This window comes from Eptatretus burgeri, chromosome 4 (assembly GCF_056783735.1).
Source record: "Eptatretus burgeri isolate ZD-2024b chromosome 4, Ebu_testis_v1, whole genome shotgun sequence".
In the NCBI taxonomy this organism is placed as follows: Eukaryota; Metazoa; Chordata; class Myxini; order Myxiniformes; family Myxinidae; genus Eptatretus; species Eptatretus burgeri.
The window spans coordinates 9,960,049-9,985,048 of NC_140964.1; the positions used below are offsets into that span (position 1 = coordinate 9,960,049).

The window sequence follows — 25,000 nt, forward strand, 5'->3', positions numbered from 1 at the left end:
ACAAAACAGGGAAAGGAACGAGTTCGACAAGCTGTATGTATCAATGCATACGATTAGGAGATACAGAGTCAACAGAACTTTCGTAGAAGCTTGCAGAACTGACTGACGACGACTGGTCCGAGGGTGTGTTTGTCCGATATAGATCATGTTATGGGAATTTCAGTACAGAAACGAGACTTGAACGATTGCATCAAGAATCAAATATGGATTCATCACAATCTGGAGATTCAGCCATTGAACAGGAACAAGCAGCAGTTGAGACAATCAAGATCAAGTTCCATGTCAGTGATGAACTGGGAACGACTGGATGCATGTTCTGCCAGAACCCTGAAAAAAAGATGGTACGGTATGTAAAATGTGTCTACGTTCAACATGTCCCAGAAAGCATTCGATCTTGCAGTAAATGATGTCACGATGTGGGTCAGATTGGAAGGAGTTGCTGAAGACCTCTGTGCAGCAGAAATATCACATGGAGTTTTGGGTTAGGTTTCAGTCTCTCAGTCTCAGTCTCAGTCTCAGTCTCAGTCTCAGTCTCAGTCTCAGTCTCAGTCTCAGTCTCAGTCTCAGTCTCAGTCTCAGTCTCAGTCTCAGTCTCTCTCTCTCTCTCTCTCGTGCAGCCTGTGGCTGCTGGTTGCATCATTGGTTGGGACACGGCTATGCCGCTGATGCAGTGTCCCCCTTACCAGTACACTGGTCGTCATTTTGCCGACCTCGGAAGGATGACAGGCTGAGTCAACCTCCCGGTGTATATTAATTCAGCGGCCAATGATGATTGAACTCAGGACCCGAGGATCCCAAACCACCACCCTAACCACTAAGCCAACACCAGGCTTTTTAGGTTTTAGTGATGCATGAAAAACTCCAAGGAACCAACACTGGCAACATTGGTGACATTTTCTTGGATGAGATGTGTTCTGATATGATGCAAAGACTATCCCAGGGACATGTGTATATGTCCTACGTGTGGCACAGGTATCAGGATATGTGCCACAGTTGTGAACAAGCTATCCGTCCAAAGTATTTATCGAGAAGACAGAGTTTCTATGATGACGTGAAGAAGATCATCAGCCCCAGGTGCAGCACTGTTCGTCCACTGGACCTAACAAAGTCATTGCTGCTGTACCCAAGTGACCTGAAGAACAAGGTCGTAGCACGTACACTGGAGACGCTTGGAACATCTCCTGACAGCAAAGTCACGTGGAATTGGCCAGGTTGCCAAACACGTGAAAACTCGCTTCATTGAGAAAACGGTGTCGTTCTTTGAACCAATAACAAAATAGAACTCAAAAATGTTTGTAAGCCTTTACAAGTGTGTCATAAACACCAGAGAAAATGACAAGAAGTCATTAAAGCTGACAGATGCCTCTTAGGGCCCTGTCACACCTTGATGTTTTAGCCAGCGTATGGCAAACGTATCAAAATTGATCTGAAACGCTGGCGTACGCTGAACTATTGATGTTTTTTTCAGCTTTGGGCGTATTCATAACGAGTTGGACGTATGCATAACGTATTAGTAACGTACACAGAAGGTTTCGCTAATTTATAGATAACATATACCAACGAATGCTTAGCGTGTTGTCAGCGTTCACAACGTATGCCCAACAATAGTCTGACGTATGCATAGAGCGTGGCAGCGTATCGCCGACAATCACGTGGCGTAACCTATTAATAGGCTGCCGCTCAACGATTTAAATCGCTGCCGCTCGACTATTTAAATGGACGATGCCGCTCGACGATTTTAATCATAACCAAGCTCGACATCAAAGTGTCAGTATCATCGTCATGCCGAAGAAAACTTTGAAGAATGCTGCCAAGAAGTCTCCTGGCTGTGGCCGTGGACGCGGACGCAAGGAGGATCCATCATCACCCACACCCTCCCCATCACGCTCACCTACTAGTACTAACATGGACCTACTACTACTACTACAACTACTACTACTACTACTACTGACACGCTCACCGACTACTACTACTGACACTACTGAAATGGACATCTACTCACCATGGAGTCTGAAACACTGATGAGTTCCTCCTGTGAACCCCATTTTTATATACCAATTCCCCTAAACGCTGCCAATACGCCATTATACGGTAGCTGTAAGTTAGAAACATGTTCAGTAAGTTCTGTGGTCGTCCGGAAGACGTCAATCAAATACGTCTACATACGTCAATATGCGTTTGAGATACGTTACACATAGGCTCAAAGCACGTTACTCATGGGTTAGAAATAAGTTTCGGGTACGCTAAACATTACCTCGACGTGTTTCGACTTATGAGTAACTTACAAGTAACGTGTGTCAACGATCGCATAACGTGCCTACAACTTATGGCCAGCTTATGCGGAATGTGCGAGTCACACGCTGCCATAAGTCGAAAAATTTTGAGCATGCTTAAAATTTGTCGACGAGCTCGGCGTACTACGACGTATGCCAGCGTGCTTCAGCGTGCTCTTAACGTATACCAAACTTACCCATAACGTATTCAACGTACGCTAGCGTTTTAGACAAATTTTTCATACGTCGGCATATGCTGGCTAAAACGTCAAGGTGTGACAGGGCCTTTGCAGAGGCTGGTCAATGCTGAACAGTCTGGATGAGTGGTTGATACGTCAAACATCCTCAAGCATGAACTGGCAGTCTTATGCCTCTCTCTGGTAAAAACCAATGGGATGACGAAGTCCAATGCCAAATCTGACCTGCTTGGTATTCTTAGTACAGATATACAGATAGAGGAGACACCAATCTTCCGTGACCTAGTCAACCCCATGATTGGTGCCTGTGTACTGTACTTGTGGATAGACATGCCCGAATTCAAAGCTTGGGGAAACCTACTGGCTGTTGTGGAAGAAAAAAATATATTCGTTTATTCTCAATTATAATTGAACACAGTATCTTATTATGGAAAAGGTCTTGCTCGCTGCATAGAAACAGATTGGGTGTTTTGAGAATGCATGTTCAAAGTGATGACCTCATGTTTTTTTGTTTTGTTCTGTCTGTCTGTCTGTCTGTCTGTCTGTCTGTCTGTCTGTCTGTCTGTCTGTCTGTCTGTCTGTCTGTCTGTCTGTCTGTCTGTCTGTCTGTCTGTCTGTCTGTCTGTCTGTCTTTCCTCCACATGCTTATCATCCTTTCTTCAAGGCTGACCTGGCTGATAACACTGCAAACTTTCGCCTTGTGCTTATCAGCCCGTCCCGTCGTTGAATTGCCAAAATGTCTCACCCTCCCATTTTTTGGATGTCAAATGAGTATAAGAGGGATTGCTTCGGCTTCTTGTTAGCGGAGATCATTGAATGCCTTGCAATTAGTGTTCTCCCCTCCACGCACATGAAATTAAAGATTCTCTTTTGATGTACTTTGCCCAAGTGGACAATTGAGTTCTTGAGATCCACCACATTGGAAGTCATTTGTCGATTATGTAGATGCCTTCACTTCTCTCCATATTTGCCCATTTCACTCGTGGTGCTCCCAGAATATATGCTCTCTTTGACCGATATACAGTATTGGCTCACACTGCATCAAAACCCAAACAAGAGTAAGATGGGGTAACAAGGCAAAGATGCCCATCTGCAAGGTTATCGGGCACGGCAAAGTTCCATTACCCCAGGTATGAGCACAGTTCATATCTCTGTGTGAGAACAAATCAGATCTTGCTGCATTATTTTCCCATGATTTGATGAGGTAATGTCAAAAAGTGCCCAATGGCTGTGAATTAATAGTAGGGGGAGGATTCGCATCTGCCGAGGAAGCTTCATCCACAACCAGTGGTACCTTGACCAGTCTGGCCTGTGATCATGACGAAGTGGACACACAGATCATTCTCCATGAGCTCAAAGCTATAAACATGGGATGTAATCACATCATGGTATTTTGCAGAGATACTGATGTCTTGCTTCTTCGACTTCACTTCTTTCAAGGAACTCCTATTTGGATGTCAGTGGAAAGTTCGTGATAAACATTGCTACCCAGTACATGAGAACGCTAACAAAAATGTCACATCTGGTTATGGAGAACCTTTTGGGATTCCATGTACTAACTGGGTCAGACACAAAATCTGCTTTCATGCCATTTGGCCAAAAAATTTGCTGGAAAGTGTTCAATGAACATCCGCATCTCCTGAATGGACTTGGTCAGTTCAACAGAAGAAATTGAAGAGTTTATCTGCTGCCTGTACTAGGCTCCTGACTACAAAGCTTGACAAAGCCAGGCTTGACATGTTCAGGAAGGGGAAAAAAGGAGATGGAAAATCTTCCACCAACGAAGGATGCTCTCCAGTTGTATTTTTTGTACACCTTGTCGAGGCTCGTATGAGAGCCAACACACACCGCACAGCAAGGGGGACATGAGACAAGAGAGGCAGGAGTGGGAAGGACAAAACAGTGGGGAACAGAGACATTAGGAGATCTGTGGAAGGGAGAGGGATGAGGCAGGGAACATGGGGTATACAAGATGGACATTACAGGGACTTTCAGGAAGGAAAGAAGGCAATTTGAAGGAGGTGGGTTTGGGGTGGATTAACGGGGGTAGAAAAGATCGAGGATTTGGATGGGGGACGATAAGATGTGGTGGTGAACAGCTGTTTTGAAGGCCTGGAGGGAAGAATGGGATTGAACAGAGTGAGGGAGTTTATTCAAAACGCGGGAAAAAAGAGGAATGAAAGCGTGAAGGTGAGCAGTGATTCGTGATTTTGGTAGTTTTAGCAGAAGGGGGTTGTTGGCGGACCTTGAGCGCCCTGCGAAAATGTGGTAGGGACAAATCGCAGAGAGAGAAGGGGGGGCGAGGCTGGAGAGGAGACGGTAGAAGACCGAAAGACCACCGACCAGCCTGCGGTGAGAGAGTGAGAGGCACAAAGACTCAACCTCTTTGTGGGAGATGCCAATGATCCAAAATGCCTTGGTTTCCACAGCGTGAAGCCGAGAAAGGTGGGAGGCAAGAGCACCAGCCCAGAGGGGAGAGCAGCACTTCATCAGACTGCAGACGGAAGCTTTGTGGGTGGTCAGGAGCTCAGGTGGGCCGAGGAAGGACTTTGCACGATGGAGGATTCCCAGTCGGCGACTGGCTTTGGAGGTGAGGTTTGAAATGTGGCTTTCCCAGGAAAGGTCATGGCAGATAGTGAGACCCAGAAGCTTGAAAGAAAGGACTTCTTCCAGAGGATTGTTGAGAAAGTGGATTTGGGGGGGGGGGGGGGGTTCTAAACGGTCCTTTCGGAGAGACATAGTGAGAGTATGAGATTTGTCCGGATTGAAAGACATGTTCCACGTGTTGGACCAGTTTGTGATGTTATCCAGATCTGCAGTGAGCGAAGAAGATGCTGCATGCCGGTCTGAGGGATGACAGATGGTACGGCAGAGAGTGGAGTCATCAGCAGAGTGATTAAGAGGATTTTCCAGAGTCGGAGAGATCATTGATGAAAACCAGAAAAAGAACAGGGCCCAGAACGCTACCTTGAGGAACTCCAGCCTGCACAGGAAGAGGAGATGAAAGAACTCCATTTAGGGCACACGTTGACTGCGACAGGAGAGGAAGTCTGCGAGCCATGAGTGGAGATGGCCTTGGATACCATAGGAAGAGAGTTTGGTGAGCAGGGCAGGGTGCTAGACCGTGTCAAAAGCACGCGATATGTCTCGGGATATGGCTCTGATTTCATGTCTGGCATTGAGGACCTCCATCCATTTTTGGGAGAGCAGAAGCAGCATATCAAGGGTAGAGTAACCTGGTCTGAAACCAAATTGAAGATCGGAAATCAAGCCATTGGAGAAGAGGAAGGATTTAATGTCTGAAGCGATGATGGATTCCATAACCTTGATGATGATTGGCAGAAGGCTGACTGGTCTGTAGTTGCAGGGATCAGTTTTTGCACTTTTTCATGCAGGGCAGTAATGTTTGCTGATTTCCAAGCAGATGGCTGATGACCTTGGGCAAATGAGAGGGTGAATAGAACAGAGAGAGGGTGAGCAAGAGCAGAAGAGCAGGTTTTTAGGACACGTGGGCTGATGCCATCTGGACCGGTTGCAGAATCTGAGTTGAAGTTTGACAGCAAGCTCTCCACCTTGTCAGGAGAAAAGGACACAGAGTCCAGGGACAGTTGGGTGCGACTGGGTAAGGTGGGTAGAGAAAGCGATGGGTTTTGGACACAACATTTAGCTGCAAACACCGAGTTTAGGCATTCAGCCTTTTCACGTGAGGTATCAGCAGTGCGGCCATTTGAGGTAAGGGAGGGGATGGAGGGGGAACATACACCAGAAACAGATTTTATTAGATGGCACCAGGATTTTGAGGAGGGAGGGAGGTTTGAAAGTTCGGACTTGAACTTCGAAAGATGTTGTTTTCTGGCTCTCCTGAGGGTAAATACACACTTGTTCCGAGCTTTATGGAAGGAACTGAGATTACCCTCAGTTCGGTTTGCTTTCCACGAGGCAAAGGCAAGTTGTTTCAGGACAACTGCCTTGCCAAAAACTTCAGTGAACCACAGGCGGGAGGAAGGGTAGGACAACTGAAGACTAGAGGGGATAAATCTGTGCATGAGGGAGAGCAAGTTTCTTTGAAAGAATTCCCAGGATGAGTTGATATTGGAGAAAGTAGCGATACGAGACCAGTCTATAATTTTGATGGCTGCGTGGAGACCCTGCCAGTCGGCTTGAGTGAAATGCCTGACTCGACGGCGGTGAAGTGGTTCTCTGAAGATAGCCAGAGAGATGTCCACTTTGACAAGGACTTAGTCAGAAGAACCGATTGGAGCGGAGAAAGAGCAGCAGTTATTGTCAGGGAAATGTGTCAAAATCAGATCCAGAAGAGATGTAGTACTATTGGTTGAGATCCGGGTCGGGAAGTTGACCGATTGAGTCATTCCCAATGAGTCGCAGAAAGCTTTTGCTGAGGTGCCATGACAGGTGAGAGAGGTACCCACACCTAGCCAACTGGCATGATGACAATTGAAGTCGCCACATATGAGGAAGAGAGAGTTTGGATGAGAAGACAGAAGTCAGTCCATGTTTTCGGATCGTGAGGTGTAGATGGAGTCATCACTGTTTGCTGGATGGTACAGTACACATATAAACATGAGGTGGGAGTGGAGGGAAGCCGTAGCCAGAGGTATTCCTGGGGGTGTGGGGGAGTGAGGGCAGTGCATGAAGAGTAAGGAATGGAGTTTTTAATGAAAAGAGCAACTCCTCCACCAGGACGAGGCTCAGATCTGTCATACCAGAGGAGGGAGTAACCAGGGAGAGATACTTGGGAGTCAGACACGTCTTGGGGAGGAAAGTTTCTGTTAGTCAGATGATGTCTGATTTTGTCAGTGGCAACCTGTGTGGAAAGATCTGTAAGGTTTGAGCGAAGGCCCCGGATATTTGAGGTCCACACTGTTAATGAAGAGGGAGGGGAGGAGGCTTTGGGTGCAGGGGATGGGAGGGGAGGGGGTGGGTAGGACAAGGGAGGAGGGGGGAGGTAAGGAGGTTTGTTGAAAGAGTGTAGGGGATTGCAGAATAGCTCGGGAAGGGGGCCTGATGAGGCGGAGAAAAGGCTCTGTGGTGCTGGGGAGAGGGTGGACAAGAGAGGGGGCAGAAGGCGGTTGAGGATTTGAGGAGGAGGAGTGAAGAGAGGTGTATAGTCAAAAGTGAAATTATTTATTTTAAATAAGGATTGCGTAACATTGGGAAAAGGGAAGGTTGAAGTAAAATCGTGGAAGTGTGTGGTGAATTTGGACAGTAAACGCAGTGTGAAGCTGCTGGGTTGATGAAAAGTACCAGGAAGAGTGGAGAGAGAAGCGTGGTTACACGATGTGTGGAGATCGAAGGGACACAAGGAAGATTATTATTTTTTGATGTATTTTTGAAGAACAGGTAAGATTATAAATAAAAAATATAATAAAATAAAAAAATAATGGAGGGTTGTTGGAAGAAATCGTGAAGGTAATGGCGTGAGAGGGTCGGTCAGCTAAGCAGAATAAAGATGGTGTGCTGGCAGGAGGAACAAGAAGAGGAAGAAGAAGGATCGAGACTCGTGAGTGTGCAATGAGAAAGGTTGTTTTTTTGTGTGTTTTTTGATTTAAGACAAGAAATAGAGTGTGTAGTTGGGAGGGATGGGGGAAGTTGGGAAAGTGGGGAAGATAGGACTTGAAGGTAATGGGGAGAAAATACAAATAAACACGATCGTACACTGAGGGGAGGGATGGGTAGGCCTCAAGCACCAGGTAAGACAAGGTCGACGAAAACTCACAAAATAGCACGATTTTTGAAACAAAACCGAACTAGGAACACACAGTAACATGTAGGTGAGAAAATAAACAGTTAAAACGGGACAGAAAACGACCGGAAACTTAACTTTGAGATCGTCAGCAGAGAGCCCTGAAGGAGACCTGCCGACGCTCCAAACCCAGAACCGGAAGTCAATGCATAAGAAAACTTCACACATAATAAAAATCTCAAAACTCCGATCGACATCGATGGCCAAACAATAGACATAACGGACTTTCAAATACCTTGGCACCACCATCAGCAACACTCTGAAATGGGACATCAACACAGATGATGTGATCATGAAAGTGCAGCAACGAATGTATTTTCCATGTCAACTCAAAAAGGTGTAAAAGTGAATTTCCGGCTGCTGGTTCAATTCTACACCGTGATAGTGGAGGGCAATCTGACGTCATCAATTACAGTATGGTAGGAAACACTGACGCACGTACAAAGAAAACAATGGAAAGGATCATCATCAACTCTGCAAAAATCATCGGCTGTGAACTCCCCTCCATCGTCACTTTGTACTGCAAACGGTCCATCAAACGAGCGAGTAAGATAACTGAAGACCACTCTCACCCCACACGTCATCTCTTTCAACTTCGCCCTTCCGGAAAACGTTACAGCAGATCACTTACCACCAGAACAGATCATACATGAGCCTCGACAAGGTATACAAACAAATAAATAAAACGCTTCAAAAACAGCTTCCCCACCCACCCCCCACCAGGAAGAACTCTAAACACCCAGTGACCTATTTAGCACTTCATCGAAGAAAACCTCACAACTAATATTTAGCTAATATATGAACACACTCGATATATGCCAATATGTATTTACTGTCTTTTGCATACTGCATGTATCATTTGTCTCCGATTTGTTTTACGGACTGTAAAATGATGTACGATTGTTGATTGCTGTAATGCGCCAAAGCAAATTCCTATCAACTTTGGTTGACTGGCAATAAAAAAAATTGAATCTTGAATCATAAAGTGTGTTTCACTTTCGAATGTGCCAGGTGGACAAATTAAATGTATGGAGTTTAAATGATATCAAACACAAATACCTGAGTAATTGCTGTTTACATACCACTGAGGAAAGGCGGGAGGGGGTGAGGAGGTTGAGAACACCTGAGTCGTGAACCATTCCAAACCTGAAAATTTACCACTGGGCACATCCTTGCTCCAATGCTTGGCAGGAGTTTGCAATTTGGCCAAGGTGCACAATGATGTTTCAAAGCTTCAAAGTCCACAAGCATCACCCCAATTGTATGAACTATCACCACAATTGTTTGGAGCTTCAAAGTCCCCAAGCGAATGCTAGCAAACATGATAGCCAGCATCACATGACAGTTCACTTATTGATGCAATGCGAAACCTGCAAAGCACCAGGGTGATAGTTTGGAATTGAGTTAAGAATCAAAGCAAGACCAGACAGCTCAAAGAGTGCACCAGCTGTGATCTTGACGGACGAGTGCTGTGATTAAAATCGACTCTTCGTGCTCGCAAAACTAGGAACCACGTCTATAATACAAAATTACGAGCAGCACACCCAAAAGGAAAAAATAAATCTGACGACATCCTTGAACACTGACAACTATATCCACAGTATTTTAGGTCAGTGTTGAGCTCACCTGTGAGGCAGTAAGCTGAGAGGGGGCAACACACGCACCCTGTCCTAATGTCAAGCAGCACCGCAGTGGGTCTGACAGGTGAAGGGCCTCATGTGCAGGTCCAGAAGGCTGATGCTTTACAGCAGGTCTGTCAGATTCATTGCAATTGCTCTGCATCGTGCTCGGCAAACCTGCAGTCTTGGCCACAGCTTGCACACAGACTCTATAAACAGCACCCTCTCTTGAAAGGTCAAGCTTCTCGAGAAGTGCACGTGGGCGCCGAGAACCTGCCCGCACTCCGGCTCGTCGCTCCCCATTCACCGTGATGAGGTAAGAGTCCACCCGTGGGGTTGGCATAGGCTTGGACACCCTTGGAAGTTCCCATGCGATTATAGCAGACTTGGCAAGCTGCTTTACCACAGAGATTGCGTGAGGGTAAGGTATATCCATGTACTCTGGATCTAAAGGTTGAGAGACCATGTGAAGAGGGAAGACATTGGTAAAATAAAATAATTTTAAAAATAAGAGTTAATGGCCTGAAGCATAAAATTAATGTTACATTAAAACATAAGGAAATATCAAAGTGTAATGAGATGGAGGCTGATGAAAATCATGCCCAGAAATTTAACGGCTCACCGGTTTCCACATCATCAGGATCCCCATGACTTCCATCATCCACAGGTAGGCCATTGAGTGCTAGGCTGCTGCCACTTAGGCTCATGCTGGGACTGGAGTTATACCTAGGGCCAAAGTCACCACTCGATTCCTGGCCAAGTGAAAGTGGCCCAGCACCAGGAAAATTGTACGGCCCGTCATCCAGGAATGCAAGATGTCCATCGTCAGAAGACTCACGGACACGCTCCACAAAGTTTGAGGGGACGAGGCCTCGACGTCCATCTACCAGCTCACCTGGGTGACACAGTTAAGACATCTTCATTTTTTAGTGTTTGTCTACCCTTTGAAGCCATGTCAAGCAAAAATATTTTCATCGACTCATATTTTTGTACACAAAATCGAGGCTCGTAGAATATCGAGGTGACAAGAGATAGAAGGCAATGCACTGACACAGGAAGCATAGCAACCTGCTAATGAATGGGAAGAGGTAGGGCCAGGGAAGAGGAATGAATATTGACAAATTGAAACGCTGGATGGAAGTGTGGGATTGAACAGAATGAAGGGGTGGGGGAGACGGTCCCATAAGCAGATGAGAGTAACAAAGGAGTGGAGGGAAGCAGAGAGCCTCGATTTTTGGAGCTTCACAAGGAATGAGCTGCTGGAAGAACACGTGCAACAGAGAGACAGGAGATGGACGGAGGGATGAAAGAGAAGAGGGAGCAACACTGGAACAGAGTCGAAAAAATAATAAAAAATAAACCAATGTCACCCGCAGGATGACCCGTATCTTGCCAAAAGGTGACCACGTGTGACTTCTTTAAGGTCACACTGAGGTGAACCGATGCTGCTATCCACCAGGAGCGACTCCTTGAGGAATATCTGCCTACGAGAGATTCCGATGAGAATCGTTCTACAGAGTAACCATGAAAAATATGCGTTTTCCTCATAACGTCACCAAATGACGTCATAATGTCTCAAGCTTGACATATCTAGAAAGCACTCATCGAGGTGTTCAATTTGAGGTACTACACGATATGGTTCCTAAAACTTGAAAATTTGACCTTGGGGTCAAATATGTTTGACCCGAGGTGCTAATCATGAAGGTCAAGGCCAATCACCACCAAAAATTAATCAACTGAGCGCCAGACCATGAACTATATTCCCATGAAGTTTGAAGACGATCCGATCAAAATTACTCAAAAAATAAGGGTTTCGTCGACTCCCCTGATTTGCGACAAAGTGACCTTGACCTTTGACCTTGACCTTCAAAGATTTATGTGCTGAAAGGGACCTCTATAGGCCTCTGATATGCGAAGTTACAAAATTTTCCAATGATAACTGTGCTCTGCAGAGTGATTTATACATGATTACAGACCAATTAAAAAAACAAAAAAAACATATGAAGGTCAAGGCCAATCGCCACCAAAAATTAATCAGCTGAGCGCCAGACCATGAATTATATTCCCATAAAGTTTGAAGACGATCCGATCAAAATTACTCAAAAAATAAGGGTTTCGTCGACGCCCCTGATTTGCGACAAAGTGACCTTGACCTTTGACCTTCAAAATTTTGTGCACTGAAAGGGACCTCTATAAGCCTCTGATATGCGAAGTTACAAAAATTTCCAATGATAACTGTGCTCTGCAGAATTTTTTTATACGTGATTACAGACAAACAAAAAAAAACAAAACAAAAAAAAACAAAAAAACATACAAGCTGACTTACATATCTTGCAAAAACTTCGTTTTGGCAAGATAATAAATAAAAATATAACATCGGCCATCAACCTATTTGCAACAAGAGAGCGGCAGGCACTGTGCTTCTGCTGCTTGGGCATGGGAAATGCATCGATATCAAGAGCTTTGGATTGTACAAAATACAGGAGATGAAACAGGGGCATCAGCTTTGCCAAGGAAGGACTTGTAATGATGGAGAATGCCCAGTCAGCAGCTGGCTTGCAGGAGGCAAGCTTTGATATCTGGTCTGTCCAGGAGACAAAGCTGATGATGAGGCCCAATAGTTCAAAAGACTGAACCTCTTCCAGTAGCTGATTGTGGAAATAAATATGCGGGTTTGTTTGACAACCCTTCTGGAGAGAGAGAGAGAGAGAGAGAGAGAGAGAGAGAGAGAGAGAGAGAGAGAGAGAGAGAGAGAGAGAGAGAGAGAGAGAGAGAGAGAGAGAGAGAGAGAGAGCGAGAGAGAGAGAGAGAGAGAGAGAGAGAGAGAGAGAGAGAGAGAGAGAGAGAGAGAGAGAGAGAGAGAGAGAGAGAGAGAGAGAGAGAGAGAGAGAGAGAGAGAGAGAGAGAGAGAGAGAGAGAGAGAGAGAGAGAGAGAGAGAGAGAGAGAGAGAGAGAGAGAGAGAGAGAGAGAGAGAGAGAGAGAGAGAGAGAGAGAGAGAGAGAGAGAGAGAGAGAGAGAGAGAGAGAGAGAGAGAGAGAGAGAGAGAGAGAGAGAGAGAGAGAGAGAGAGAGAGAGAGAGAGAGAGAGAGAGACAGAGAGAGAGAGAGAGAGAGAGAGAGAGAGAGAGAGAGAGAGAGAGAGAGAGAGAGAGAGAGAGACAGAGAGAGAAAATGTGAAATATGCTTGGATTCAATGACATGTTCAAAGTGTTACACCAACACTTGATCCTTTATATTACAGGTCAGCAGAGACAAGTTGCTGCTGTGAGCATGTCAGTTAGAAGTGTAATAAATTGTACACATCCATGTCGATTCATCTGTGAAGAGGAAAAATGTTTTCCACAGTATGGAAGGGTAGGGTTCTCAACAACATTTGCCAAAAGCATGGTGATATGCCAAATACAACTGTCTAGACTTGTTGAGGTGGTGGTGGTGGTGGAATTATGTTCCATTTTATTGCATTATTCCAACAATTATAGGAGTCACCGATGCATGTATTGTGAGTTGGAAAACTTCAAACAAATATAGGGGGTGGTTTAATGGGTGTAGAAAAGATCATTGTTTTGGATGGGGGATGACTTGAGATGGTGATGAACAGCTGTCTTGAAGACCTGGAGTGAAGAATGAGATTGAAGAGAGTGTGGAAGGTGGTTCCACAGGTGGGACAAAAAGAGGAACAACTGACTGGAGGTGAGCAGTGGTCCTGGATTAAGGCAGTTTCACGAGGAGAGGGGTTGCTGGTGAACCGCGTATGTCCTGCAGATACCTTGGGGAGGGGAGAAAGCACAGAGAGGGCAGAGGGTGCAAGACCAGAGATGAGGTGGAAGATGACAGAAAGAATGATAATCCCATAGACTCAGCTTCATAATGAGAGATTCCACTGATCTTGAAAGCCTTGATTTCCATGGCATCAAGCTGAGCAAGATGAGAGGCAGGGGAGCCAGCCGAGAGGGGAGAGCAGTACTCCATCAAGCTGTGGACGAAGGCCTTGTAGGTGGATAGAAGCTCAGGTGTGCCAAGTAAGGACTTTGCACGACGGAGGATGCCAGTTTCGAATGTGGAAATAAAGGACCAGTCTCGACATGAGAGGGTAGCTTGCAAGCCCTGTCCGTCAGGTTGAGTGAACTGCCTGACCTGTGGTGCTGAGGTAACTTTCTCACAATAGCTAGAGAGATGTTGACTGTCACAAGCATATGATAAGATTGTCGTCGTCATCGTCGTCGTCATTGTCCATGGGCAGCACAAGGCTGCGGGACAGCATCAATGGCTGAGGAAGTGGCTTTGCCGCTGATGCAATGACCCACTCGTTGTGAGGACACCACGGGATCTTTAACATCCATCAACGAATGCTGGCAGATGGGACACCCATTCAACGTCCATCCGAGAGACAGCGCATACATTGATGAATCATGCTGCCTGTGAAATACCAGGATGACAGTTTATAACTGGCTTGCGATTCGAACCCAGGCTAGATAGCCTAGAGGTGAGTGTGCATACCTCTCAGCCATCCTGTCAGCCGTACATGATCAGATGAAGTGACGTGACTCTGGAAAGTGACGTGTCTTCCTCCAAACTCAGGGGCTGTGTTTGTCTTAAGTCAAGTCCGGTGTTTCATGTTGGCCGCAATTTGTTTTGCATCCCCACCAGCGTTAGACCCCCATAAGAATAATAATCTCTTAAAACTATAATATTTACAATAACCATATTTATTCACAAATTTACCTTAATGACCCTTGATTACGCAAACTACAAAGCTGTGGCCAGGTCTACAGCACCACCTCCGCCACCCTCTCCCCTTGACTGTGCACATGTACACAAGCAAGTCGTTTGTGGAGCTCGTGCATATGACTGTACATTGCAAGTTTCTCACTTCATCATTTCCCAGTCACATTTAAAGTTTGTGAAGTGCCCACCTACAACTCGAGCAATTAAATGGTTCATAAAGTGGAACTTGCATATCATTACCACATTCAAATAAAATACAAATACAAATGCACAAATGTAAATTGGTACCATAACGGCCAGTCTGCAACTCGAATGAGTGTAGAGAAATTCACCCTCCCCAACCACCTACCCCGCATGCCCGTGCAATCGTCATTTCAGGGTGAGTTACCGCGATCAGCAAAGAATGAGCACATTTGTTCACGTTGTTCCCGATTCGACTGTGAGATAATCATCCACACGAACGTCACTTTTTCAGAACTCTCTAATGTCTGGCAGTTGTATAAAGGATGTACGGTACTGTATTTCAGAACGAATGAAGGAATGATGATACAAGGGGACCAGGAAGAGGGGGTTCAGTGCTCGGCATGTGTGGAGGGACAGCCACGTTTCAGCATGTTGTATCTTTCGTGAATTAAACCTCCCAAATTCTACAGTTGTCGCTTTTTGGACAAAGAACACGAAAAGATCAAAGTCATTTTAGGGATGGCTGGATGTGTTTTTAAGTGTGGCAGGTTTCCATGATTGGTCACGTTTGTGTTGTGGCTAAGTCATATAGTTTCTGTGGTGGTGAGAACCTCGCAGATGTTCCGAATACATATGATTATACATCACTGGGCCTCAGACCCTGCCTCGGTGGACCTCCAGCTTTGAGTCTGGGAGAGGATATGAGAGAATTCCATTGAAAAGTATGAGATGTGAGCATTTGAGTAGTAGAGTGAATGAACAAGGCAGAAAAGGTGGCCTCATTTTCCGTTATTGAGAGAGAAATGGAGCTTATCAAACGTTTCGTGGTGAAGACAGAATCAAAATTGATGATCAGAGATCAGGCCATTTGACAAAAAGGAAATATTTGATGTCAGCCATGATGATTGATTGCATGACTTTGCTCATCGTTGGAAGTAAACGGACAGGCCTGTACTTGAGAGATAATGTTTTTATGCTCTTTTTGTTGATTGGAGTGATGCGAGTAGTTTTCCAAGCAGGCCTAAAGTGAAGGACCTAAAGTGAAGGACCTAGGGTGGCCTAAAGTGAAGGACAGGTTGAAAGAGCAGACAAAGGATCAGCAAGAGCAGCAGAGTTGGATTTCAGAACGCAGGTGCTGATACCAACTGGGCCCATCACTGAGACAGTCAAGCCTTCTAATAACAGTGTGTACAAAGATGGAAGATGGTGAAAAAGAGTGATTGGTTGGGTCCACATGCCTGTTGTTGGCTTAATGGCTAGTGTGTTGGGCTTTGGATCCTAGGATCCTGAGTTCAAATCCCACTTTGCTGTTGAATTAATACCAGGTGGGGTTGACTCTGCCTGTCATCCTTCTGAGGTCGGCAAAATGAGTGCCAGCTTGCCGGTATCCTGTGTCAGAGTGGTGACCCGTCCAGTATTGTGTCGAATAGCCAAGGAGACTGCTTCGGAGCACCAATGCTCTGCACAGAGTATGGTCCCATTGGATGGATGTTGGGTCCACGAGCTTTGGAGACAATCAGCCAGTTCAGACATTTTGGTCCATCTCAAACACTCTCAACTTTGTTGTAAGTGCGAAAACGCATCAACAAATTTAATAGTGCCCCAATGGCCATTCATATCAAACACCATTTACCATTAATATTGTACACAATCCGTCACTAAAAAATCCTTAATGTGCTGCACAAACCTTCATAGAATCCATCCTCGTCCATTTCCCCATACACGTACAAATACTCCCCAGCTGTAAGGGGTAGCTCGGCCTCTGGATGCTCATTGGGACCTTCAAATGGGTTGTAGCTGGTGGGAGGCGAGATTTCAGAGGTCACAATGATTACCCATTTACAAGGACTGATTTTTTTAAATTGTTATTTAACTCTATGCAGATAAGTCAAGCAAAGTTTTAAAGATGTTTCAGAGTACATGACAAAAAAGCCAACAAATGAAAGTGGTTATCGAGTTGGAAAGAGCCAATCGAGGAAAAACAAATAGTCTTCAAAATATGAAAGCCAATCGAATGTTCCTGAGCACGTATCCCAAGCTTACCTATATCTAGCAACAAACACCTGAAGTTTCCCACGGTGTCGCAGCATTAGGCCCCAGCTGAGAGACACCGGGTCTGGGTCAAGATCTTCGGCCTCACTTGCTGTGTCACCCTGTAGAAATGAAATAATCCTTGAGCCAGACCCCGAAAAAGGAGGATTTCAAGATCATTCGAGGTGACAAAGGTTCACTCATGTGGATTGATAGTATATACCCCGAGGTATGTTGTGAGGTATGATACTTATCAAGAATGAGTAACATTTATCCGGTGTGACATGGCAAAGATGGCAGCTTTAGAAAATTTACGACCTCGTTTCACAAATCTTGTAATATCTCACTTGTTTCCCCATGTGCGGACCAGAAAGCAGGGTAAGGCAATTGGTTCACTCTGTCCATCTGCTGGTCTATTTCTAAGATTGAGGAACTCCTTAACACTTAGAACTCTCGCGACCGGTTTAGCGGCCGCTATTCAAACCTCATATACCCGAGTGGCCGGATTACTGACCACTATTCAAACCTCATATACCCGAGTGGCCAGTTTACCGACCACTATTCAAACCTCCATATACCCGAGTGGCCGGATTACCGACCACTATTCAAACCTCCATATACCCGAGTGGCCGGATTACCGACCACCATTCAAACCTCATATATCCGAGTGGCCGGTTTACCGACCACTATTCAAACCTCCATGTACCCAAGTGGCCAGTTTACCAACCACTATTCAAACCTCCACAAACCCGAGTGGCCAGATTACCGACCACCATTCAAACCTCATATACCCGAGTAGCCAGTTTACCGACCACTATTCAAACCTCCACATACCCGAGTGGCCGGATTACCGACCACCATTCAAATCTCATATGCCCGAGTGGCCAGTTTACCGACCGCCATTCAAACCTCCACATACCCGAGTGGCCGGATTTCCCACAACCATTCAAACCTCATATACCCGAGTGGCCGGATTACCGGCCGCTACTCAAACCTCCATATACCCGAGTGGCCAGTTTACCAACCGCTATTCAAACCTCACATATCCGAGTGGCTGGATTACCGGCCGCTACTCAAACCTCCATATACAAGAGTGGCCGGATTACCTACCGCTATTCAAACCTCATATACCCGAGTGGCCGGATTACCGGCCGCTACTCAAACCTCCATATACAAGAGTGGCCGGATTACCAACCGCTATTCAAACCTCATATACCCGAGTGGCCGGATTACCGGCCGCTACGCAAACCTCCATATACAAGAGTGGCCGGATTACCAACCGCTATTCAAACCTCATATACCCGAGTGGCCGGATTACCGGCCGCTACTCAAACCTCCATATACAAGAGTGGCCGGATTACCAACCGCGATTCAAACCTCATATACCCGAGTGGCCGGATTACCGGCCGCTACTCAAACCTCCATATACAAGAGTGGCCAGTTTACCAACCGCTATTCAAACCTCACATATCCGAGTGGCTGGATTACCGGCCGCTACTCAAACCTCCATATACAAGAGTGGCCGGATTACCAACCGCTATTCAAACCTCATATACCCGAGTGGCCGGATTACCGGCCGCTACTCAAACCTCCATATACAAGAGTGGCCGGATTACCAACCGCTATTCAAACCTCATATACCCGAGTGGCCGGATTACCGGCCGCTACTCAAACCTCCATATCCAAGAGTGACCGGATTTTTCTCCAGGGAGCCCAGGGTGGGAGAGCCGAAAGTCAAAGGAGCTCAGAGTTCAAAGGGTTCATTTCAATTGAATGTTATATTTTGAACACTACAGAACATTAATCAGAACATTAATCAGAACATGAATCGGAACACGAAACCTGCAGTTTAGCAGTACTTTGGCTCTGAATTTGCCGATTACAAACAGGAAACTTCATGTTTTTACGGATGTAAATAACAGACATGAGCAAAACGGCATTCGGTAGAGCCCATACCTCCACCAGACTGAACGATTTACATTTTGTATTCCACTGATACGATTTGCATTTTGTATTCCACTGATACGATTTACATTTTGTATTCCACTGATATACCGCTGTATACCCGATTACATTTTGTATTCCACTGATATACCGCTGTAAACCGGATCTACATCCGGACCTTAACCAAAATTGAATCGACTTTTTCTTTTCACCAACCCAACTCGTCCACTGAGTTTTCTCATAACTCACCCACAACTTTTTCAAATATCATGCTATACATCACTTTTGGCCCAATCTCCCAATGGTGAAGAATCAGTAAAAAAAAAAAATTCAAAAATTCTCGGATGTGGATCCTGAATTTCACCAAATCTAATCAATTGATCCTTGTGATACTTCCAACCTGCCTGCCCACCAAGTTTCGTCTGAATCCGTTGGTAACTTTTTGAGATATCGTGCCACACATTGTTTTTGGGCTAGCCCTCAACGGTGAAGAATCAATGAAAAATTAAAGTATCTGGATCCTGATCCGGATCTTCACCAAAATCAAATCAAATAGTCCTTGTGTCACACACACCCAACGTGTTCACCAAGTTTCATCCAAATCCGTCCATAACTTTTTGAGTTATCCTGCTCACAGACAGACAAACAAACACACAAACAGACAGCGGTGAAAACATAACTTCCGTTCACCTTTGGTGGTGGAGGTAACTTGAACCTCACTGGGTAGAGTGCCTACTACTGCAAGGATGAACAGTTTACGTTTTGTATCCCACTGATAGGCCAGATCTACAGCTGGACCATTCGTCCTTGTAACACACCAAAATTTAATCAGCTTGCATCTTGTCACCTCCCCAACTCATCCATCAAGTTTTGTCATAATCTGTCCAAACTTTTCAAAATATCATGCTATGTGGCGTTTTTGTCCACAAGTCTCAATAGCGAAAAATCACTGAAAAATACTCGCATCTGGATCCGGATCCAGATTTTCACAAAAATCCAACCAATTTGTTCTTGTCACACACCCAACCGATCCAGCAAATATCGTCCGGATCAGTCCACAATATTTTGAGATATCCTGCTCACAGACAAACAAACAGACAAACAAGAAAAATGTCGTGCAGAGCACGATACTTGCAAAATCCAAATAAACAAGAAAAAGGAGCAATCAGAGATTGTAAACCCTCGCCAGGACTTCTTTTGAGTGGTGGTTTTTTTTTTGATAGATTTTCAGGTAAATCCAATATGGCTGTCAAACCATGTGACCTATGATATCGTACGTGTTACTCTTTTGTTCCTCATGGGTCGGCAGTCATATGTGTAAAGTTTTGCCTCGATCTTTTCAGCCATTGGGATGATGATGATTGGGAGAAAGCTGATTGGTCTGCAGTTGCAGGGATCTGTGTTTGCACCTTTTGCATTCAGAGCGGAAACTTGCTGATTTCCAAGCAAATGGCAGATGACCTTGAGCAAATGAGAGGGTGAATAGAACAGAGAGAGGGTGAATAGAACAGAGAGAGGGTGAGTAACAGCAGATGAGCAGGTGTTTTAGGACACGTGGGCTGATGCCGTCTAGACCGGTTGCAGAATCTGAGTCGAAGTTTGACAGCAAACTCTCAACCTTGTCAGGAGAAAAGGACACAGAGTCCTGGAATGGTTGATGGAAAATGAACAGACATTGCAATCTGGGGTGATTGAGAAGTTCAAGTCTGAGATACGTTTAAAAACGTGAGGGGAGGGGTATAATAATGGCGAGTTAAGATAATGGAGAGAGGGAGAACTGTGAGAGTTGGAACTTTTATCGACAGAATGGTTGACATATCGATTTGAAATTAGCCTTTTGAAGAGGAAGAAGTGAAGTGAATTATGATAGAATCGAGAAATCCACATTGGAGAAAGAGGAAGTTGAAACATTTTAAAGCAGCTTTGTCTATTTTTTTAGTTTTTTAAGGTAAGGTAAGAGAAGGGTTGAGAAAAGTAAAGATTCAAGAACAGATCGCGAAGGTGTGTGGTGAAATGGAGGAGGAGGGGGAGGAAAAGGAAATCATGTGGTTGAAGGAAGTGTAAGGGAAGGCAACAAAATGTTTTTGTTATTTTTTATATTTTAAGACATGAAACAGAGAGTATAATTGGGAGGAATTGAAAGAGTGGAAAAAGGGATTGTGGTGAAAATAAAAGGCTGAAAGTAATAAACAGAAAAGACAATAGAAACAATCGTGCACACAAACGAGGCAAAGGTTAGGCCTCAAAGAACCCGATGGGGGAAATCTGATGAATACTCACAAATTGGCACAAGTTTTAAAAATATACCCATCAGAGATGTGGAATCCCCCCAATTGAAAAATAATTGAAATCAGAAAAGCGTTTTTCCATTTATTACAAAAACATTGGGGCGGCCATCTTGGATCCGGCCACGCCCAAAATCAATAGGGTTCTTCCTTTTCAGGTGGTACATGTGTGACCCAAATTTCAAATCGATATGGCGAACAGATTATGAGTTATCGCACTCACAGCTATAAATGTTGACGCCCAGCCGGACGGACGGACAGCCGGACGACCTGGGTGACAACAATATCCCCCTTCCGCCACGTGGCGGGGGATAACAAAAACGAACTAGAAACACACAGTAAACATAGAGACAACAAAATAACAGTAAAAACACGACAAAAAAAAACGACCAGGAAAACTTATCTTTGAGAAAGACTGTTGAGGCGATGAAGACACTACCAAAGCTCAAAAACCAGAACAGGAAGTAAATGTCAATATTGAACCATTTATTATGTTTCCTTGTAATATACTGTATTGTGGTATTTATAGATTTTAACCAAAATTTGATCAGATGTTGGTTTGTATCAATTTCAGGTTTGTACAACTTTGAGATATTGTTTTTAAAGATAAACAGACTTAAGTGAACAACCAAGCAACACATGCTACAGAGAGATGTTGTTAATAAAAAGTAAGTAAGACAGTTATCAGGCAGATAGTAAGGAGGTTTTATAGAAAGTTAAAGGGTATGACAAGACCTCTGTGAGAAGTGATCGGTGTGGGCTGCTCTGGCCAGAGCGAGAACGGCTGGGGCTCCGGGTAGAAAGTCGCTCTGAGCGCTCGCTCAACCCATCTGTCCCTAGAAATAGAAAAACCATGCATTTGCATATCAAATATTAATTAAGAAAACATACTATAGAGTGGAATTTCATTGATGAAAAACGAACAGAAATTATGCTTCAAAGATATAACGTAAATGACAATTTTTTTACCCAAGTTGCTGAAATATGAACTTTTACTATGAACACTACAAACACCTTTGCACTTGAATTTTAAGAGTTCACAAGTTGCGAAGTAAAGTTACTAAGCCTGAGCACAGGTCGACACCTAAAAACGTCCCATGAACGTGGCCAATCAGCACAGTGTCCCGGTCACTGCAATCACATTTTGTTTGCTTGCAAAAAACAATCTCAAGGTGGACAAATTCCTTGCCTTTCACAACGCTTCCACAGTGACTGATCCTGACAACAACAATGACCTCATCGATGAGTCAGGCTCATCTACCTGCCTCGAACTTTCACTCATCAATGTCAATGTCTGCTCGTGCTGAAGGTTTCAATCATACATGCGCAACAACACCGTTTGGGTTTCCATACACTCGGTCCTATGGAGAGCTGGTGCCCTACTGTTGGAAAGAGAAGGAATGGCCCCACGAGAGGGTGTGCACCGGACTTGATCATGAGAGGCTGTCGGTCAAGGAAGGAAGTACAGCTTAAAAAACATGCAAACTTTTCACCAATTAAATTGTCTAGGATTTGCCTGGAAACAAGAGGTGCCTCACATCCTTCAAAAACTGTTCATCGGCCTTGGTTGTCAATATTCCATCCATCCATCCATCAGGACCATACTCTGTGCAGAGAATCTGTGCTGCCTAAGCAGTCTCCTTGGCTATTGGGCACAATCCTGGACAGGTCGACACTCCGACACAGGATACCAGCAAGCTGGCACTCATTTTGCCGACAACAGAAGGATGACAGGCAGAGTCAACCACACCTGATATTCCTCTGCTCTTCTCCAAGTCATTTTACATGGACCGCCTTCCGGCATCAAAGAAAATGGCCAAAGTTTCCCAAGTTCACAAGAATCGTGACAAAACTGACTCTTTCTACAGATATGGCTGATTTCTTACCCTCATATGAGCAAAGTGGTGGAATCGATAATTGCAGCAAAACGCAAAACGTCTACAGTGCCTATAGAAAGTGTACACCCCCTTTCAAATCTTTCACCTTTTGATGCCATATAGCCTGGAATTAAGTAGCATTATATCAGACTTTTTCCACCTTTATTGTAACCCACAACTTCCAAGTGAAAAACAAATTCTACAAATTTCAGAAAATTAATTAAGAATACAAAACTACAATACCTTGGTTGGATAAGTATCCATCCCCCTTATAAAGCAATAGTAAATTAGCTCAGGTTTAATCAATCACCCTCAAAATCACATGCCAATTAAACTGACCTCCACATGTGTTAAATTGTTGTGATTCTGTTTATTTCAGAATAAAATCAGCTGTTCCTATAGATTTCCTCTGCTGGGTAGTGCATTTCACAGCAAATACTCAACCATGAGCACCAAGGAGCTTTCAAAATCCCTCCAGGATAAAATTGTGGAAAGGCACAGATCAGGGATGGGTATAAAAAAAATATTTCAAAGGCCTTAAATATCCCTTGGAGCACAGTCAAGACAATGATAAAGAAGTGGAAGGCGTATGGTACCACTAAGACCCTGTCTAGATAAGGCCTTCCAAAAAACTGGATGACCAAGCAAGGAGGAGACCGATTAGAGAGGCCACCACGAGGCCAATGGCAACTTTGAAACAGCCACAGGCCTTTATGGCAAAGATTGGTCACTGTGTGCATGTGACAATATCCCAAGCACTCCACAAGTCTGGTCTGTATGGTAGGGTGACAAGGATGAAGCCATTACTCAAAAAGCCGAGCTTGAGTCCTGTTTGAGGAATGCAAAAAAACACACTGGAATTCTGAATCAATGTGGCAAAAAGTTTTGTGGTCTGACGAATCCAAGATGGAACTTTTTGGCCTAAATGCAAAACATTACGTTTGGCACAAACCCAACACAGCACATCACTCAAAGAACACCATTCCTTCTGTGAAGCATGGTGGTGGCAGCATCATGTTACGTGATGTTTCTCATCAGCAAGGACTGAGGCACTGGTCAGGATAGAAGGGAAAATGGATGGAGCAAAATACAGAAAAATCCGAGAGGAAAACTTGCTGCCCTCTGCATGAAAGCTGAAATTGGGACGAAAGTTCACCTTTCAGCATGACAACGACCCGAAGCACACAGCCCAAGCTACACTGGAGTGGCGAAGGAACAAAAAGATAAATGTCCTTGAGTGGCCCAGTCAGAGCCCCAACCTAAATACAATCTAAATCCGTGGCACGCCTTGAAGATTGCTGTCCATTAACACTCCCCACACAACTTGATGAAGCTTGAACAGTTTTATCCAGAAAAATGGGCAAATATTGCCCAATCAAGGTGTACAAAGTTGGTGGAGACCTATCCGAACAGACTCACAGCTGTAATTGCTGTCAAAGGTGCTTCCACTCAGTATAAACTCAGGGGGGTGGACACTCATCAACCAAGATATTGTAGTTTTGTATTTTTAATTAATTTTCTGACATTTGTATAATTTCTTTTTCACTTGGAGGTTGTGAGTTACGATGCGTCAGTGAAGGTGAAAAAGCCTTGAGTTAATGCAATTTAATTCTACAACGCAACAAAAGGTGCAAATTTTGAAATTGAGTGTAGACTTTCTAAAGGCACTGAATTTTCTAAATCTCTTTTCTCCAACTGTAAGTTTGGCTTCTGCCCAGGTGGTTCCCTCTTGGACATGTCTCTTTTTCTCCACCAGAAATGTCTGGATCCCTTTTATCTCAAACTAGAGGTGAGAGCAATGGAATCCTTTCAAATTAAAGGGCAGAGCAGTCTCCATGAACATATCTCAGGCATTCGACACAGTCTGGCATCCTGCTCTGCTTACCAAGCTCTCTGCCTGTAGCATCAAAAGCCATCTTCATGACTGAATCTCTGAATTCCTCCTCTCATGCAGTCAACATGTAGCTGTCAATAGAACTCTTTCTTCTGCACTCCCATCAGAGCCTGGCTTGCCTCAACACAGCATCTGGGGTCCAGTTATGTTACTCATCTGTGTAAACAAACTCTTCAATGCTCTGGACAACTCATTCCTCCTTTTTGCA

General features: G+C 44.6%; 1 protein-coding gene across 16 annotated transcripts in view; it reads right to left on the reverse strand.

Annotated features, from left to right (window-relative positions):
* The window catches only part of RIMBP2 (RIMS binding protein 2), a 354,432-nt gene that overhangs the window by 209,514 nt on the left and 119,918 nt on the right, over positions 1-25,000 (reverse strand). For all 16 annotated transcript variants that reach the window (XR_015057048.1, XM_085876872.1, XM_085876874.1 and 13 more), the window contains 5 exons: positions 21,757-21,857; positions 16,805-16,914; positions 16,449-16,558; positions 10,476-10,748; positions 9,861-10,300 (listed from right to left, as the gene is read on the reverse strand). Coding sequence is in view for 15 of the 16 variants with exons in the window: in XM_085876872.1 (XP_085732998.1) it covers positions 9,861-10,300; positions 10,476-10,748; positions 16,449-16,558; positions 16,805-16,914; positions 21,757-21,857 (1,034 nt within the window). In the remaining variant the exon portion in view is untranslated. The remainder of the gene's footprint in view (positions 1-9,860; positions 10,301-10,475; positions 10,749-16,448; positions 16,559-16,804; positions 16,915-21,756; positions 21,858-25,000) is intronic.